The 20,002-nt window shown below is 39.9% G+C and overlaps 2 protein-coding genes across 6 annotated transcripts in view; both read right to left on the reverse strand.

The window, feature by feature from the left end:
• Nucleotides 1-12,861, reverse strand: part of LOC144212810 (phosphatidylinositol-binding clathrin assembly protein-like) — a 28,223-nt gene extending 15,362 nt beyond the window's left edge. For 4 of the 5 annotated variants that reach the window (XM_077740951.1, XM_077740950.1, XM_077740949.1 and 1 more), the window contains exons 1-7: nt 12,132-12,861; nt 4,513-4,655; nt 2,904-2,979; nt 2,243-2,345; nt 1,517-1,610; nt 1,298-1,409; nt 239-345 (exon numbers count right to left, since the gene is read on the reverse strand). In XM_077740951.1, coding sequence (XP_077597077.1) covers nt 239-345; nt 1,298-1,409; nt 1,517-1,610; nt 2,243-2,345; nt 2,904-2,979; nt 4,513-4,655; nt 12,132-12,261 — 765 coding nt within the window. In that variant the 5' untranslated portion in view covers nt 12,262-12,861. The remainder of the gene's footprint in view (nt 1-238; nt 346-1,297; nt 1,410-1,516; nt 1,611-2,242; nt 2,346-2,903; nt 2,980-4,512; nt 4,656-12,131) is intronic. The other variant, XM_077740947.1, reaches the window with a different exon arrangement.
• A 1,075-nt stretch (nt 12,862-13,936) lies between these two features.
• On the reverse strand, nt 13,937-20,000 carry rab38c (RAB38c, member of RAS oncogene family). Its single transcript, XM_077741365.1, has 5 exons — nt 19,647-20,000; nt 15,909-16,039; nt 15,482-15,619; nt 14,794-14,979; nt 13,937-14,311 (listed from the first exon to the last, which is right to left on the reverse strand). Exons 1-4 carry the CDS (start codon nt 19,837-19,839, stop codon nt 14,821-14,823), a joined length of 621 nt encoding a protein of 206 aa, XP_077597491.1. The 5' UTR covers nt 19,840-20,000; the 3' UTR covers nt 13,937-14,311; nt 14,794-14,820.
• Between the last annotated feature and the right edge of the window lie 2 nt (nt 20,001-20,002).

The following is a 20,002-nucleotide window of genomic DNA, read 5'->3' on the forward strand; positions in this document are numbered from 1 at the left end:
GGCACTGAATGAGTTAATATCAGAAATATTTAGTGTACCAATTGCCAGTGTGCCATGACCGAGTTTGCTTTAGATCCCCCCCCAAAAGTATATATATCTGGGAGGACAATCCGTGAAGTTAGAAAAGTGCAAAGTAAATCTAAACTGGTTTTTCGGCTAATATCCTCGCCCTGTCCATATCTTCAATTCTTGCGCTTTTTACACCTCGGGGGGGATACCGTGCCGGACAAAACGTTACCTCGGCCACTTTGAGAAACTCGGATAGTTTGGTCATCCTGTTGAGGAAGGTCTTGTAGAGCTCTAATGCCTCTTTGCACTGGTTTTTCTTCATGTCGAAGTACTTCTCTGCATAGCGAGGGTCACAATATGTCATTATTGTAGTCATTAGAGCTTTGTTTTGTATTTTTGAAGGGAAACAATTGCATTTGTAACTAGAGAGTTACCGTATTTTCTCGCATAAAAGCCATATTTGTAACTAAATAAAGATGATTTAATCAAGGGTACGGCTTATATAAATTTACATTTACTATTTGTTGGTTATTTTCTGTTTTGCAGTAAGAAAACAACTATTACAAGATGAATATTTTCTTTAGAGCCTATATTATTTTTATCTAAAAATCCGCATGTGAATGAATACATTGCTTTTCCATGTGCCCCATATTTATATTATCTCCCTATTATATATATATATATATATATATATATATATATATATATATATATATATATATATATATATATATATATATATATATATATATATATATATATATATATATATATATATATATATATATATATATATATATATATATATATATATATATATATATATATATATATATATATATATATATATATATATATATATATATATATATATATATATATATATATATATATATATATATATATATATATATATATATATATATATATATATATATATATATATTTCTTTTTTTTTATTTTTTATTTGTCCATGTGCAGGCAACAGCCTTTAGCAATCTGCAATCCAGCAGACGATCTTGTCGATTCATAAAGTATCTAAAAAAAATACCTTGTGCAATGATTTTTCTTAAGATTTTCCCAACAAAGTAACACATTTACACTCCCTATTAAAACCATTAATATGGAGGTGAAAATTGTGAATCAGGGACCAGCTTATACGCAATAAATTGTAAAACTCAACCATTTTAAGGCAATTTTTAGGGTGTGCCCTATAGGCTTATATGTGAGAAAATACGGTAGTTCGTAGTGCCTAACGACTGAACATGTGCATGTGTGTCCATTTTACCCAGCATGTTGATGATGCCCTCGTTGTATGCAGCAAACAACCGAATGGAATCTTTGAAGAGCAGCATGAAGGCCGTGTTGATGACGCCGTTGCTTAGTTCATTAGAGTTGGGCTACAGGTCAGCATTATTACACACACACACACACACACACAGACCAGTGAGACGGCATGGGGTCATGGAACCTGACAATGACGTTTTCTTTTGCTATAAAATGATACCTGGAAATCCAGCAGTGCATCCAGCTGGTTCTGAATGATTGGCAGCGTTTTAATCAGCTTGTCTGTGTTCATGGTGCGCATCACGCCGTCAGCCCTGGCAGCACACACACACACACACACACACACACAAACACAAGTGATCTTATGTCCACCTTTCAAAATGAACACACGATTAGGAGCAAGGTTATGGTTATATTAATTAAAACCTCTGTCCCAGTACAAGTACAGTCTCGATTATCGCGACTTCACTTCTTTGCGATTTTTTTCTGCTATTAATTATTGCAAAGATGAATACAGATTTTAAAGTTCATAAAAATGTGAACATCCATGCTGAAACTCGTAAGCGGAAGCCACTCCTGCTACATGGACTCAGCACTGAAGAAAAAAATACACAAAATTAATAAATACATTTTTTTTTAAAGTAGTTATAATAGGGGTGATCATTCTTTGCAATTTTTCGATTATCATGGCCATGTCTGATCTACGTTACAACAAGACTGAAAAATTGGACTAAAAGGGTTCATTAGTGTATTATCATTTGCAGAGGCTGAATTTTGTTACAAGACTTCCAAATAATGGACTTAATTAATCTTTTGTAAATGTTCACTTCTAGTTATCATAATAGAAGTTAGAATAAAACATGATTGATCAAAAATCGAACAAATTTCCTTGATATTCAAAGTTTTCAAGTATACAGTATATAATAATTTTGTGTAAGTGTATTACCCTCGCTTCATCTTGGTGAAGTCCACCGCTGCTAACCTGAACGACATGGCTTTTTCGTTCAGGTATCGACTGTAGCGTCTGATGAAAGTCGACATGTTGTATCCTGTAAAGGGTTATAGAATGAACACCAAACTCAGCCAAGCACACTTTTCTGGACTTTGTTAATGTATACAGTGTTCCCTCGGTTATCGCGGTTAATGGGGACCGGGACCACCCGCGATAAGTGAATTTCCGCAAAGTAGGGATGCCCCTTCAAAAATGCTTAATTTGAATTTAATTTTTTTGTTATTATTATTATTTGATTTTTTACCCCCACTATATACAGTACACCATATAAAATACGAGTAGAGAGAGTGAAATTCATGTTAGAATAAAAAATAACTGTAAAATATGTTGTCTCAATGTAATATTTGTATTTTTTTTTCCAAAAAAAAAACGCGAAGCTCTGAATCCGCGGTGGCTGAACCGCGAAGTAGCGAGGGAACACTGTATATCATGGTGTGTTCAGTAGGAATCAGTTTGTAAGCATCTAAAGAAATGCCTCTGATTGCTCAGGTGCATCCCAATACTTTTCCGCATACACTGCAGACTTATTGACAGCGTACATTGCCGGGAAATGGGCAGAGGCAGCTCTGCTGAGCCAAAGGGGGCAATAAATCACCTTGTAGTGCAGCCTTATCTAGAAAGTTGTTGAGGTTGAATAGCGTGTTTCTGGAGGCAACGTACTGCATCAGTCTCTGAATGAAGAGAGAGAGAAGAGAGGAAAGAATTGGCGACGTGCTCGTGTTCCACGCCGTTACTCCTGTCACAGACAGGAGTTTATGATGGAGAGCTATCATTTGTCCACATTAAGAGCTGAAACCTTCTGAATTACTTTTAAGGATGTAGACTTAATATAAAACCTTGTGACGTAAAATGGTCCCAAAAATAGTGAAGGTCTCACACACTGGGAACTCAAATATTTGCATTCATTAACTACGCATGTCATACTATTTTAAAAGTCTGCCTACCTTATGAAATTACTCAATTTCCGAGACGCTTATCCTCCTAAAGGTCGCGGGGGGTCCCGGCGCCTATCCCAGCCATTAACTAGGCGGGGCACATCCTAAATTGTTTTCCAGACCATCGCAGGGCACAAGGAAACTTTAATAATACTTACATCCACACATGTATATTTATGGCCAATTTGGAATGTTAACTCTGCCTAGCATGCATGTTTTTGGGGATGTGTGAAGAGACCGGAGTACCCGGAGAAAACCCACAAAGCAAGCCCGAAACCCAGAGGGGATTGAATGAAACCCTCGTTCTCAAAACTGTGAGGCGGACTTGATAGCCACTTGTCCACCATGCCGCGCTCCATGAAAAAGTAACCATAACTATTGACGCCAATGAAAAAGTTTGTTATTTCCTTTAAGATGTTCCTTCCTTCACTTCAACATAGCGTAGCGTTCCCACAAAATGACGCCAAAGCTCTACTTTTCAGTTCACCTGAGATTTGGCATCATTTTATGGCATATTATTATTAAGTAGGACGGTTAGCGTGTCGGCCTCACAGTGGCAGACCTGGGTTCAAATCTAGGTCGGTCCACATGTGGGGAGTTTGCATCTTCTCCCCGGGCCTGCATGGGTTTTTTATGGGTACTCTGGTTTTGTACCACATTCCAAACACATGCACAGTAGGCTAATTGGACACTCTAAATTGCCCCTAGGTATGAGTGTGAGCGTGAACGTTTGTTTTTGTCCTTGTGCCCTGCGATTGGCCGGCCACCAATTCAGAGTGTCAGTTGGGATAGGCTCCGGCACACCCTGCGATCCTAGTGAGGATAAAGAAGTTCAGAAAATGAGATGAGAAGAGAAAATAAATACATACAATGGACTTATTTACCTGACTTTGTGAGATGAAATCAATTAAACTTTTCATCGTTAGTATCGCTTGTGAACAACTCTGATACACACTTCTAGAGGCCAACAAAGTGAAAAGAAAAAACAGAAGTTGCACCTAAGTACATTGTAGTCAAACTATGAAAAATGTAAGCCTTCTAGTCCAGTAAATACAGTAACTCACTCACTGCCACACAGTAACTTAGCAACTTAATTGTTGTATGAGGATATATTCATACACTGACAGGGAAATTAGCCCCTTGCACAACTTTTAGGGTGTCAGGAAAATCCTAAACCAGATCCTCTAAGATTCATAGATAGATTAGTGTATACAGAAGTATCAATAAGTGTAGATGTCTTTCTGTGGTGTGTTCAGGAACCTCCCTCACCTCGTTGCCGTACATCATGAGGTGATGCGTCGCGATGAGCGCCTTGAAGACCACGATCCAGCTGTTACTGGCTGTGCGCTCTAGCAACGTGTCTGCCAGGTGAGGAATGCTGACGTTCAGCTCGTTGGTACAGTGGATCAAGTCTGCGTTGTACAATATAGATTGGAAAAAAAGCCTTTATTCAAATCCTATAATCACCTTAAGGGGTACATTACAGAATTCAATCAATTGAACTTCATGAACCACAACCCTTAGTGTTTTTATTTGTAAAATAAACCTCCAAAAATGAGGGGATGTAATATGAATTGTGTAGCAAATTGCTTCAATACCAACAATGCCGATATAAGCCTTTTTTTTCGTCCGAACAAATGGCGAGGTGAGTGGGTTGAGAAATGAGAAGTCAATATGGCCGATGCCTATTCTTTACTGGAGACAGCTTTGACAAGGTGACAAATAGTAACTAGTCCAGTTGTTAACACCGACATTGGAACCGAAACAATAAGGCTTGGAGCAAGTTGTTGGTCCCAGCAAAGCCAAAAAAAATCCCAGTTTTAATATTTTCAGATAAGTCATTGGCAATGCTTGCTTGTAAAGCCGAAAGGGATGGGTGTATGATATGAATGAATATGAATATATGAAAGATATTCTACTCTGACCCACTTGGAATTTTCCGATTCCGACTGATCGTTTGATTAAGACAACATTTTTATACAACATATATACAGTCATACCTCTACTTACGAATGGCTCTATGTACCATAGTTTCAGGTTACAATTTTTTTTATATGCAAATCAATGACTCAAGATACAAAAAAGATCCAAGTTAAGAAATCCCCCCAATAAGTAAATGCATTTGCTTATCCGTTATTTTATTTTGAATTCCCGTTATTAAGCAATTAGAAACTACAAATGCAACTCGGCACATATTTTCACACATATAGGGCACACGGAAAAGTCTAAGATGTACTACAAAGTGGACAGCTTTCAGACCTGGTAGAACGGGATATTTCCGCCATCCGACGGAATTAAACGGGTATTACATCTATTGTGGCTGCACAGGGAGATATTTCAGCAACACAGTGCACATTTTTATATTCTTTATTTATTTTAAGACATTTATAAATCATTTCCTTATAATTTTCTCTCATTTTTTGTGTGTGTCCTCACATCTTTTATACAAAATTGGGACACTTACCAATCATAAAGGGTTTTAGTTGGTAGTTGTGTGAGAACCGTGGAACGAATTAGAGAATTTACATAAAAGTACACCTCTACTAACAAAATTTTCAAGTTATGAAAAAAATCTTGGAACCAGTTAATTTTGTAAGTAGATGTATTTGATTACTCTTTGACTAGATTCTATCATTAAGTATTTACTGTCTAAAAGAGACTTAAAAGGATGATGTAATTTATGGGAGGATATCCATACTGGTTGGATACCAGAAGAAGGATCAATTCCTAAATGATTGTTTAATGATATTGTTTATAGAATAACGGCTGCATGGGCAAATCCATTGTTTTTCACCAAGCCCGTCAATAAAAAAAATCCCAGTAGGAGATTATAAAGTCAAACCAATCGACTGAATACATAATGTGAATAAAATGAATAGGACTGGGATGAATAATTAACCTAATTTACCCCCACACCCCCAGCCCATAGAGATGAAAGGGAAAAAATTAATTGACTCCTGACATTTTAATACTATTACAAGATTCAAATTGTGAAACCGTTATTTTGTTGCTTATTTTTCTTAACATGAACCGGAAGTTGATTGTTTTCTAGGGCATCAACTTTTGGCTACATAAAGTCTGTTTGAGTACTTTTTTTGCATAATATTAGGATATTACATTATATATTTGTAGAAAAGTTATAAAATTATGCGGTGAAAAACATTACTTATTTTTGTATCACTTGAACTGGAAGTTGTTCAGGGCTCCGCAGACATCAACTTTTAGTGACATTAAATCAATGTGAAAAATTAGATTTTTTTTGGAATCATTTTGGAGGTTAATGCGATTCCTGCTGATAAAATTTTGATGGGAATGACTATTGTTAATATAGTCGACATAGTTTTAAATGAAAAGATTTTCAGATGGTGATGTGCCTTCCAAAAAGTGTGCCATAGTGCAAAAAGGGTTGTTATTTATAGACATACCATGAATGTAAATAGTATGTCAGGATTTTGTGCCTTACAAAATATGTGTACCTGCGCTGTATGGTTGGAATTATTATTAGATGCAGAGTAAATATGTGGTCTCGATTAGCTAAAAGTGGCAGTGATGGGATTCAATATGGAGCAATGAAAAGATATAAATTTCTACTTTATATTTGGGCAGACGTCAACATAAAAATCATTCTTAAAATGACAATACATTTAAAATTTGTATCACTAGAGTGATGGAAAAAGGCTCATGAGCACAAGTTGCATGCGTCCTGTGTTCATTGATTGTTGCATTTATGTCAATGTCAGATGTGTGTTTCTGTGCCCAACAGTTTTTTTTCCTACCTTCCGAATCAAAATATCTAAGATGACATCAATGTTAAAAGTGGGTGAGGCACACAAGTTAGAAATTGCTAAGAGTTTGACCTTGTCACATGGTGCTTGATATTCACTCCATTAACCGCATCAACTTTCCATAATATTACGACTCACACTTTTTTCAAATATTTATAAGTATACATGAAGTTTAAAACAGCCACTTTTAGGAACATGACATTTGAAATAAATATATTTACATATTTCCGAACTATTCAAACACAACCTCAAGTCGTATTTGTGATATCACGCTGCGCAGTGTGCGGTCACTTCGGGGAGTAATGACACGATGACTCGGATTGCGGTTTTGCTGTCGACACGAGCGGCCGCGGCTTAATGAAATCCCATTTGCTGGGCGTGACGTGCTCGTCATTCGCTACGCTTTGTAAATAGATCTGAGGGTTTAAATATTCACAGAGTATGGCCCCAACCCCTATCTTTCTTTGTCAAGGTCACGACACCAAAACGGTGCTGATGAGAGCCTTCTCAGAGCGGGTTAACGAGCAGCAAAGCATGTAAAGACAACAATGAATCACCCTCATAGTGTAATGGATCACCCACAATTGTGAGGCTCGATCCATAACATCCGATTTGTATTAGAAAAACGGAGGCAAGAGTTGAAGATTTTGACAAAACATGAGCCCGATGATGTTGAAAGTCAGTACAGAAAGTTGTCAATAATTGCTGCTGTGTTTTGCTTATTCTTTCAAGTTTATTTTGATTTTAATCAGCGTTCAACTTTTTGGGGGTTATTTTTAGATGGGCGTTGGTGTTTTTGGAAGCAATTAGCAAATTGTAAAATATTTTTTAGAGTACTAATCCTTCCTTGTGCCCTGTGATCCCCGCCTTCGACCCAAAGTCAGTTGGGATAGGCTCCAGCACCCCCTGGGACCCTAGTGAGGATAAAGCGGTTCAAAAAATGAACGAACGTATGAACGAATGGACGAATGAAGGAATGGACGAATGAAGGAATGGACGAATGAAGGAATGGACGAATGAAGGAATGGACGAATGAAGGAATGGACGAATGAAGGAATGGACGAATGAAGGAATGGACGAATGAACGAATGGACGAATGAACAAATGAACGAACAAATAAATGAATGAACAAAAGAACGAATAAACGAATGAACAAATAAACGGACGAGCGGATGAATGGATGAACGAATGAACGAATGAACAAATGAGCGAATGAATGGATGAACGAATGAACGAATAAACGGTAATCCTAATTTAAAAAAAAAAAATTGACTGACTGGAGGGAAGTTCATGCTGTTCTTCTTGGGGTGTAGACTAAATAAAACTGCTACTCCTCCATTGATCGTAAACAAATCCGGATGAAATTTGGTAGGTATATTCTAGGAAAGTGTATGCAGCATCTCAAAAGCCTGATTTTTGGTTGTGTCTTTGTCTGAGTGACGAATAATTATAGCAAGTCATTAAAACATGATCTAAACCTAGCTCTAATTCTAGTTGTCACCCTCACCAGCCAAAACAACAAAGTGATCAACTATAACGTATTTAAAAATGTGCTTTCCATCTGTTTAAAATGGTCAAAAGTAGCAATGATAGGACAGAAAAATTCAATATAATGTAAACCGAATCCATATGTTTAAAAGCAACAAATGTTGAACATAAAAATCAGACCATTTCATTCATGCACTTAGAAAAGAAATACCTTTAGCAGACATGCTAACCACTTGCTCCACTCCTAAACTATAGTCATGCTTGACTCTTTCAACTGTGCAGTGTTTCTCCCCCCTTGTTTGGCAATTTAGAGGTTACTCAGAACATTGCTTGTTCAGTTTATAATAATAATAAAAAAAGAGGTTCCGCTGCATTGTTTGTACTTGTCTGCCGCAAAGAGATGTGTTTTTAATCCCCTTCAACAAGAAGCCTGCGTCTCATTATTTTCATCCCCATTGATTCTGTTCCATTTTCAGCAGAGAGCGATTCTTTAGTAGAAGCAAGTACGCGTTTCTACTTTATGATCCCGTTTAACGAGGCGAGCTGAGTGGGAATGGACTCGTCTCATGAATTGTTGCTCAAAGACACAAAGACTGCCTCATCGGGGGGGGGGGGGGTTTCCTTTCCATCCTCTGTGATCTACGGCAGCCCGTCGAAAGGCACCAACCCACGCCGACGACGTCTTTTCAAAAACACACTCCTTCCCCATGTCCTTGCCTGACCTAAATCATCTATAAAATGCCTTAAATTGAGATGCGCAAATAAAACCGAACGTGCTGAGTCGAGTACGCTTTCCCTACTTGAGCTTTTAAATCCACAAATGGCCAGAATTGCATCAAGCCAAAACCTTGTGCGGCATCTTCCTGGTTCGTTCAATCAGAAAATCGCTACCTTTCCAAGCGTTCGGACCGCGCCCCAATGATGGACCGTTCTCTGAAATTCTCCTTGTTGCTACGGTGACATTTACTGGTTTAAGGTGGATTGCCTCTCATTGTTTAGTAACTGCGGGGCCAATATGCTAGCGGCCAGAACAACAATAAACGACTGAGTCCAATGAGCGTGTAGCACATTAGCAGTTTATCTCATTTTAGATGGAACAGAAACATCCACTCTAATTTTCTGTCTATTCTCTCAACACAACATTATTTACACTGAGAGGTATTTCTACCCTCTGTAATTTTAGCACTGCTAAAGAAAGGACGTGTTTCAATTACAGATAGCGACATGTAAGAAAGCAAAACAGATTAACACCTCCCTCAAATAGACCCCTCGCACCCTCAGGGGGGAAAAAATCATTCCAATTATAGTATATAGTTAACTGCTAATCTCATGTGAACTCTGTTGCGAAATCTAAACACGCCATGAATGACTGAAGTGAACGGAACTAGTTAATACTCTTTCCTCTTGCATTTTACTTATCGTCTCAGTTTATATTGTCCATGATCATCAAGGATGTAATCCCTGGGCCTCTATTGAAATATGATGCTAAGAAAAACAGGTACATAATACATATGTAGAGACTTGAAACTTTTTCCTGCCTATTTGAACCTAACCTGCATGTTCTGGGCAATCCACATGCAATTTAGTTGTCATCCTTTAATTCAGTGATTCCTAACCCTAGGGTCTGACCCCCAAAGGGCATTGACAAATATCCACAGAGGGACACGTAGCCCTCTTTACTTTAAAGGGATTCATTTGATTAAGCCTTTCCCATTCCCCCCTACTTGTTTACAACCAAAACACAATTGTTGCAATGGGTGTTAAACAAATAAAAGATTGAGTTTACACACTTAAAGAAGGTGAAGAAATGCAATTTACTAGAATCCGACAACTGTTTCTGGGCACCATATAAAAAATTCAACTCTCTACGGTGCACGGTTTGGACAAATGTAGCGAGAGAATGTTAACATACACACACACACACACACACACACACACACCCATCAATCATGTTGTATAAGGATTATAGATGACGTTACAAGTTTTCTGTATTTTCTGCTGCTACTTTATTTGGAAGTATATTTTTAGGATTGAAACGTGTATTTAAAGTAACGCCAAACCTGTGTTTTAAGCAAGCAAAATATCTGAAGCTTACTTTGGTTTAAGTACCACTGCTTCAAAAAAAGAGGTTGGGAACCAGAACTTTGACTCATTGGCCGAGTATGACAATAGATGTCAGATCAACATGGATTAGGAAGGCTGGTTTGAAGGAGTAAACATATGAAAAATACAATTGTTAAATTATGAGCCGGTTCAATTTTTTTTTGGGGGGGGGGGGGGATTTTTGGGTTATTATGCGATATTGATCTAACATTCACAATGTCACTCGTGCATCTTAAAGGGACACATCCAAACATGCATTAATAATAATGCTACTTTATTCTTTCGTTCCTTTTCTGAAACGCTTTATCTTCATTTGGGTTACGAGGGATGCTGGACCCTATCCCAGCTGACTCCGGGCCAGAGGCGGGGGACACACTGAATCGGTGGACAGCCGATCGCAGGACACAATTAGACGTGCATGTCTTTGGAATGTGGGAGGATACTAGAGTACCAAGATGAAACCCACGCAGGCCCAGGAGAACATGCAAACTCCACACAGGTGGTCTGACCTGGATTTGAACCTAGGACCCCAGAGCTCTGAGGCCAACGCGGTAACCAATTATTCGCCGGGCTGCCATGCTACTTTATTTAAAACAAATAAATAAAAATGAAATCTGTTGTTGATGCTAATAAAAAACTGCATTTTAATTCCCCACTCATTTAATTTATTTGGCTGCCTTTGTTTAAATCATTCAAAACAATTCCTATTTTATTTTTTCCATAATTATACACAAGAAATAACGATTAACATGAAACTAAAATATAATTGGCTTTTACATAATTGTGCATATCATGAAGGCCAAAATTCTATAGCAAATGTTGAACATTGTTGTTTACATGACCCGAATTCTGATATGGATGCCAGTTCTTTGTTTGTTTAAATGTAATTATTTGTTATTTGTTATAATTACCAAAATAGTCACTTGCCTTATAAACAATGTTCCAATATGACTAATCTGTGTTTTCACAGTGATTGGTGGCATAGCATAACATGTCAACTGGATAATTAATTTGATATATATGGGTAAAGTGAGCATAGCACCATATGTGCATCATGGAAAAGCTTTCTTCTTGGGAGGAGTATGATCTTTTATACCAAAAATGCACTCCATCCGTCACATGCAGTCTTTTTTGGCCGGAAAAAAAACAGCTGACCTAATCATCCCTATATATTGTGCCGTGAATCCACATACACACACATGCGAATGCATGCAAAAGCAATCAGCAGTGTGCAGATAAGGACACCACACACATGCATAAATGATAGTAATGCACCAGTGGACAGTGAACTTGAATGTGGAGGGGGAAATGCTGCAGGACTTAATGATTATGCATTTAGGCCTGTGAATAGCGTGACATCCCCGGTATCCATTTGGTGGATGGACGGTGCCTAATTAAAGGAGGACGAAAGACGCCTTTTGTGTGTGAGTGATGCGCGCCTGCACTGATGGCATTTGCGTGTGTCTACGTTAGTGCGCGTGTATGTGTGTGTATGTGTGTGTTGTCACCTACAGTCAAGGTGCTTCTTCTTGGGTCCGCTCACTTCGTGCGTCGTGGCCTTGCACACGGCTTTGCTGATGGCCGAGCCGCTCATGCTGTGCTGCGCGGCGGCGATCCGGTCCGTCAGAGTCGGCCCGGACATGGTGGAGGAGGAGCGGCTTCGGCTGGAGCCTGGAGGAGGTGGCGGGGATGGGGGGTGGGGTGGGGGGCAGTAGTAGTAGTAGTAGTAGAGGACGATCAAAATTACTTTAGCGGAGGGGGGTAGAGGTGGTGGGCAATGCCCTCTGCGTGGAATCAGCCGTCTCAGCGAGGAGAGGAAGAGGAGAAGGAGGAAAAGGAGCACCGACGACTCATGCGTTCACCTTAAAAAAACTACATTCGCTTTAATGCTAAGGCAATCGGATGCGGAAATGAAACAAAGCTAAGCGGCGGAACGTCCCGAGTGTCCCTGAACGCACCTCGGCCGATGCTGATGCGAGTGCGAAAAAAAGGGGGGAGGACTGGGGGAAATCACCAAATCAACGCCAAATCCTCCATGATTCAACTCTCCTCCGTCCAAATGCGACAAATGGACATGTTGGGACTTGCTCGTCTTCTTTGGTCCGTCTTCGAAATGTCGCCCAGCACAAACAGCTTTGCTTTGTGCTGCCGGTCTTCCTACAAAAGCCCAAATTCCTCTATAGAGGTCGCCCCGTAGGCTGGTGATGCGCGTGCGTCTCCTCGTTAAACTTGTGTGCAAAATGGCAGTGCAATGAATCAGGTGACTAAAAAAGCAGTCTGAGATTGGGCCACATCTTGGGTCAGGGGAGGGAATCTTAAAGCAGAACGCAATTTCATAATTTGGGGAAATCATTTTAAATACATCAGTGTTCACCATCTTCTCATTCCACAATGGGCAATGGCAGCACGCAGTTTTACATCCTTTTTAATATAGTTTTTTTCACTCATTTTGGGTCCAAATCATGTTCACGAATCAAGAATTTAATGAAACAGCCACTATAACATAGTATCACGACCTAAGCTCTTACTTCATATGTCATGCCTCGAGATACGAGGGTTTCGAAGTACGTTTTGACGATATGCCTGACGCAACAAAAAACGATATATTCGTGTTCGGGTCCTTTTCCCCGACGCTATGGAGCAGCAAAAAAACCTCAAATATGAACACCATCAATTCCCATGTATTCCTTTCACCACCAGTAAGAGGTGCTAACGAGCCTTTATTGGCTTTCCAAACAGACGGACTCCAAAGTTGAACAATGGAGGCCAATTCCCGATACAGTAAAGCCCTGTGTGATTACAATCTCATCTTATAACTTTGTATTTCCACCCAATATGTATCCACTGTACGTTTTCTTCACAGAGCCATCGTGGAAAAAGCAAAATTGGCAGAAGAAGTTGATCGGATTGCATGTGCAGTACGTCAGCAGTTACTAGTGTGTTGCATCACTAGGTTTAAATACTTTAAAAAGGACCCTTTATTGGGTTGAACATTATTATGTAACAGGTCTGTAGCACATGTATGATTTTTTTTCAAGTTAAAAGGTAGTTGAAAAATTCACCTAACAAAGTCAATCAGTATTTTGGGCAGTGGTCCCCAGGCAGCAGTTCGAGGGCCAGTCCCGGTCCACAAGCCACCTAGTGATGATCCAGCAGTAAATAATATTAACGTTTTCAATCTCAGCTTTCCACTTGAAATTATAAAAGTTGTTATAATTGAAATAAAATATATAAATATTGTAATAACATTAAAAATAATAAATAAATTTTGCCATAATGGGTGTGCTTTGTGCACCGATCCCAACCCCACACAATTTTGTCTTAAATTGCCACTCATTAGCCAATCCGCAAGAAAATAGAAAAGCTTTACTGATCCACGATGAGGAAAAGGTGAGGGACCGCTGATTTAGGGGAAATTTTGTTATTGGATTTTGGTACATTCTGGGGAGAAACTGCATTCTTGACACCTCTAAGATAAAGTCCCAGGTTGTAAGGAAAATATGATTTGAAAATTCAGTGACTTCCGTTCGGGCAGGCACAAGCTCGATTTCAGCTGGTGGTGGTGTGATTGTGAGGGTGTATCGTCGTTTGTCTCTCCAAGTGCCCTATAGGTAGGTGGCTGACGATCAGTCTAGGGTGTAGTCTGCCTTTTGGCCAGTCAGCTGGGTTGGGCTCCATCAATCTCAGCAACCCTTTCGAGGATGGAAAGATGAAGAAAAAGAATTAATAAAGTTAAGGTTTTTACTTAGTTAAGCATTTGTTTCAGACGTTTTAGGCTTTCCACATTGGGGTCATTTGGATCAGAAGAGAAAATCTGATTCAGAACTATTGTCTCCTCTCAAGACTAAAGCTTTGCTATAACTTACCACTAAAGTTACATATGATAAGGCATCAATTTAAATGGTGGATCTGTTTGAGAACGAAATTGTTAAGTTGCTGAAAGGTGCTATGAAACGGTAGCTATGGGGGAAAAAATGAAAACAATGAAATTTAACATGTAGAAAATGATTTTGAGACTCAAATCTGAAATTGTCTAGTGAGCAGAGCCAAGGAAACAGCAAAAGGAAGATTAATTTCTTGATGAACCATTCCATTTTGTGTCCAAATTATGGTGAGGTCAATTTAAAGTCACGAGTTGTAACATATTCTGACAATTTTAACTCCATTCACTTACTGTCTGGGATTACCCTGGTTGGACTTGTCATTTAGGACATGACGAACAGCCGAGGTGCTTCTTGGTGGCATTGGCGTATCCCGACAGGACCAGGGTGGTGGGCTCTCGCTCGACGGGGGTGCTCTCCTCATTGCTCAGGACATTCTGCACCAGGCAGTGAGCCGCCTCCTCGATGTTGCTATTTTCCTAAGGTAAGGGAAAAACAACCACTTATCGTTCTGTAAACACGGTAAAGCAAGGTCACGTTACGTCTTTGGGGAGACGTCAGGGGCGAGGATACGAGGAATAGAACCCAATCACAGGGAAGCAAACGAAGGCGAGGAAAGTAGTGCTCATAGGAAAACTTTAATAACTTAGGCAGGAGAATAGAAAATGGCAAAGACCTAGAATAACAAAACCAAACCAGACAAGGGAAAACACAGGGAATCGAGGAACGAGGTAACGCAGACACATAACAGGTGAAATAGGGCAGACGATCTGACCAATTACACGACAATGAGCGGGATTTAAATAGGCTGACATGGGTTGACGAGACAATTAGGAACACCTGGGAAACACACGAGGAAGCAGGCAGGGAATGCACTAGGGGCGGAGAAACGACAGCTGGACACAATGGGCAATCACTCAGACGGGACACCAGGGGTAAAAAAAAAAAAGCATAAAACCAAGCAGCGCTAACGGGTCACACCTTAGCCGAGGTTTGAAACCATCCGACGAAGCCATTATCCTTACAGAAGGCGTCCAATCTGGGGTGTAGGCATGCTGCTTGGTCAGCCTTGTTGGCTAAGAGGACTGCTGGAACTGGCCTCCCATTGTTCAATGTCACCTTAAAAAAAGAAATTTAAAGATATTTAATGATAGTGAAAATCCAATCTTTGAAGTGCAATAGGGTGAAACTGTTGGATTGTGTACTCTGATATTCATATTTATACACTGCCTTTGTTATCTTATCCTTGAAAAATCTTCCTGGCAAACAGAGCATCAGGATTAAAATGGTGTACTTTTGGTTTATTTTGCAAAGAAAGAGAACTAAAGATCATGGCTCAGTAAAGTCCAATCTATCAAATTCAGTAAAGTACTCCCTAAGGTGGTAGTGGGATTTTTAAAGGAATAACCTTAGTGTCCAGGTCGTCCTTCCACTTGAGGACGGCATCGAATGTGGATGCTCGTGTGCTGTCGAAGACCACCAGCGCGCCCACCGCCTCCCGGTAATAGACACGCGTCATGTTGCCGTAGCGTTCCTGTCCTAGGATGCACACAAGTGTAAACTAAATAAAGGTAACATAGTAAGCATAATCGACCGGTCGATCCGTTTTTTAAATTTTATTTCTGTGACTAGTTTCATCGTATGCTTTTTTTGTGGGAAGATCGCGTAGAATCACATAGACAAATATTTTTTCAACTATTTTTTGTAAATCTGCAATACTAAAATATATATTTTTGTACTCCAGTGATTGAGTAAGATTCCAAATTCCAAATTCCTAAAAAGAACCATAAACCTCTAAAAATGAACCAATTGAAAGAGCCATTCATGAATTTTACGAGGCAGACCGGGCGCAGACACTTAAAGAATCCTGCCTATCAATGACCTCCGGTCAAGTAAATAGGGTATATATTCAAGTGTGACACATAACATCTTATAGCAAAATAGTGAAGCAAAGTTCGGGTGCGCGGTATACACGATGTCTTATGACCAAATCCCGGTGAAAGACTTTCCCCCACCGGTGAAAAAATCCCCTCTGCAGATGTTATAATGGGACATGAAAAACCTGTCTTTGTCTGCCAGATGGCGAGTGAGAGCTCCTTCTACCAGGGCCCAAAGAAAGTAATTTCTACCTTCTTTTACAAAAGCCAGCCCTCTCCCCTCCACTTTATAAGGGAGGGTAAAATTTGATAAAGTTGCGTCAGAGAAACGTTAGCAGGGTAGCCGCTCACTGGAGTCCACCCAGGGAGTGTTATCCTTTCTCAAGAAGGATGGAATCCATTGTTTGGTGAATCTGATGATGATGATTCGGACTTTGAAACATTTCATATATTCATTTTATCTCCTTTTCTGAACCCCTTTATCCTCATTCGGGTCGCGGGGGGTGCTGGAGCCAATCCTAGCTGTCTCCGGGCCAGAGGCAGGGGACACCCTTAATTGGTGGCCAGCCAATTACAGGGCACGAGGAGACGGACAACCATGCACACTCACATCCATACCTAGGAGCAATTTAGAGTGTCCAATCAGCCTACCATGCATGTTTTTGGAATGTGGGAGGAAACCAAACTACCCAGAGAAAACCCACTTAGGCCCGCATACAACATGCGAACTCCACATAGATGGACATGACCTGGATTTGAACCCAGGACCCCAGAACTGTGAAGCGGACGCGCTAACCACTAACCCCGCCAAGTTGCCCATTTTAAATATTATGATGATGTATTAGACCTCACAATGGGAGACCTGGGTTCAAATTCAGGTCGGTCCCCTGTGTGGAGTTTGCATGTTCTCCCCTGTGTGGGTTTTCTCTGGATAATCTGGTTTCCTCCCACGTTCCAAAGACATGCATGGTATGCTGATTGGACACACTAAATTGCCCCTAGGTATGATTATGAGTGTGAGTGTGAATGGTTGTTTTTCTCCATGTGCCCTGTGATTTTCTGGCCACCAATTCAAGGTGTCCCTGCCTCTGGCCTGAAGGCAGCTGTGATTGGCTCCAGCACCCCCTGCGGTCCTATTGAGGATAAAGCGGATCAGAAAAAAAAGATGATATGAAATACTTTTGGTGAATCTAATGATTATGATTGAGACATTGAAATTTTCTAAATATTATGATGATGAATTAGACGTAAAATTGTAAATTCTATTTGAGAATTGTGTTCATAATGGCCACTGGCCATTTGTTTTACCAAGTCTCCATGTTGTGAGTATAAATGTTTCGTTATGGCGACATGCATTCAGCCTTTGCCAGTTACCAGTAGCGGTGCAATCCTTCGTGTGAGCTGTGAAAAAGTGAAAAAAAAATTATACTAATTCTTAGTCACAAATTATGGGTGCGCTTTACACACGGGAACACATTATACTCGAATAAATACGGTATATTCACCGTGTAAATGGTGCACAAATTCCTGCTTAACTTTATTAAAGGTTAATGTGATTGACTGGTGACTAGCACCAAAAGAGGGGTGGGCAAATTTATTGAAATGTGTGTGTGTGTGTGTGTGTGTGTCTGTGGGGGTGTGTGTGTGTGTGTGTTTTCCCCAAGGCAGTGGTTTGGAGTCCAAACTTTGGACTAAGAAAAGACCAAGGGGATATAAAAAATACATTTAAAAAAACATTTGTTGGCTTAGGCCTGTTTTGAGTCCACTGCAGGTCATCATGTGACCAAGGTTTTCCGCATGGGAGCCACTGGCCACATTCCACAAGCAGGCAACAAATGACACAGGCTTAAGGAGGGGCAATAGAACACATAGTTTCTTACTAAGTTACTTGGACACTTACAGCAAGATAGAGGTACTATCTTGTCAAAAATACAGCACAATGCTGATTCTCCTTCTTTGGGTAATAAAACAGTTGGTTCACTTCTGGGACTTCATTAAACTTATGAAAGATGCCAAAACCATTCAGTTGGTTAACATATGCCACTTTTTCAAAAGTATTTGATTTCATTCCTGTATTTTAACAATGAAATCATTTTTTTTTCATTTATAATGAGAATATGTCATCAGTGGCCATTAAAAAATAAACATCAAGCTCCTGTATTTGAATTCAATATTTTAAAAATACCATCCAAAATGTATTTAAGTATAAAAGTTAGCATTTTGTTTTTTTGCCCTCTGGTTTACAAGCAACAGCCCCAATTTATTCTCTATGAGACCTATTAACTTTAACCAATTTCACCTTTTGCAGATAGGTTACTGCTGAATTATGTGTGATAAATGTGATAAATAACAAATGTACAATCGTTAACAATGAATTACCATGTTTTAGTGCACAGGTGTCAAAGTGGTGGCTTGCAGGCCGAATCTAGGTCACGGCATCAAATAGTGTGGCCCGAGAAGTGAGTGCCGACTTTTTGTTTTATGATCAAATTCAAATGAAGTTTATAGTTGTATAGGGAATATATCCTGTGTTTAGTTTTATTTAAATCAATAATTGGAGAAGATTTGTACTCATTTGAAGGTCCAAAAATGATCTATCAATCAGCACGATCGAGAGGGCTGTCAATTCATTAATCAATTCATTTGGGTTACTTTGTTGGTAGACATAAATGCCCTGTGGGTGAAAACGAAACTATGACGTGGCCCGTGGCAAAAAAATAGTTTGACAGCCCTGTTTTAGTGTCATCGAAGGTGACAATTTGCATTTTAATTCAAATGGATTGGACGCCCAGTGCCATCATTAGAAACATATTCTAATTCACATGGGTGCCTCGGCAGATGGGTGATTAGCGCGTCAGCTAATGGGTCCTGGGTTCAAATCCAGGTCGATCCACCTGTGTGGAGTTTGAATGTTCTCCCCGGCCCTGCGTGGGTTTTCTACGGATACTCCCACATTCCAAAGACATGCATGGTAGGCTGATTGGACACAGTAAATTGCCCCTAGAAACGGGTGTGAGACTCAATGGTTGTCCGTCTCCTCGTACCCTGCGATTGGATGACCACCAATTCAAGCCCAAAGTCAGCTGGGATAGGCTCCAGCACCCCAGGATAAAGCAGTTCATAAAATAAAATAAATTCCATTCACTTTTAATCGTGAAATATGATTCTAAATAGGGGTATTTTGAGTAATGAGCGCTGCAGAATCTTGCAACTTGAATTCACATGCCAAGACTGTTTGTAAATGTAGCAGGTAAAAAAGTTTACTAAACCGGCGATATCCCAGAGCTGCAGGCGGACGACGGTGTCGTGGTCCCATTGGATGACTTTGAGGGCGAAGTCGACCCCGATGGTGGCACGGTAATGCTGGGAGAAGATGCTGTGAACGTAGCGCTTAATGATGGACGTCTTGCCGACGCCCAGGTCGCCTATCACCAACACTTTGAACAAGAGCTCACGCTGCATGGCTCACAGTGCGCTAACAACTTTCTTACTTGCAAAACAGATAGCTTTTTCCTCTACGCTTCATTTGCTGTAAACCTTTCAATTTGTATGCGGAAAGTTTAAAATACAGAACTTTTAACCTGAACGACGAATTTCAGTTGGCAGTGAATCCCACGGGAGCAAA

The sequence above is a fragment of the Stigmatopora nigra genome, chromosome 19 (assembly GCF_051989575.1).
Source record: "Stigmatopora nigra isolate UIUO_SnigA chromosome 19, RoL_Snig_1.1, whole genome shotgun sequence".
In the NCBI taxonomy this organism is placed as follows: domain Eukaryota; kingdom Metazoa; phylum Chordata; class Actinopteri; order Syngnathiformes; family Syngnathidae; genus Stigmatopora; species Stigmatopora nigra.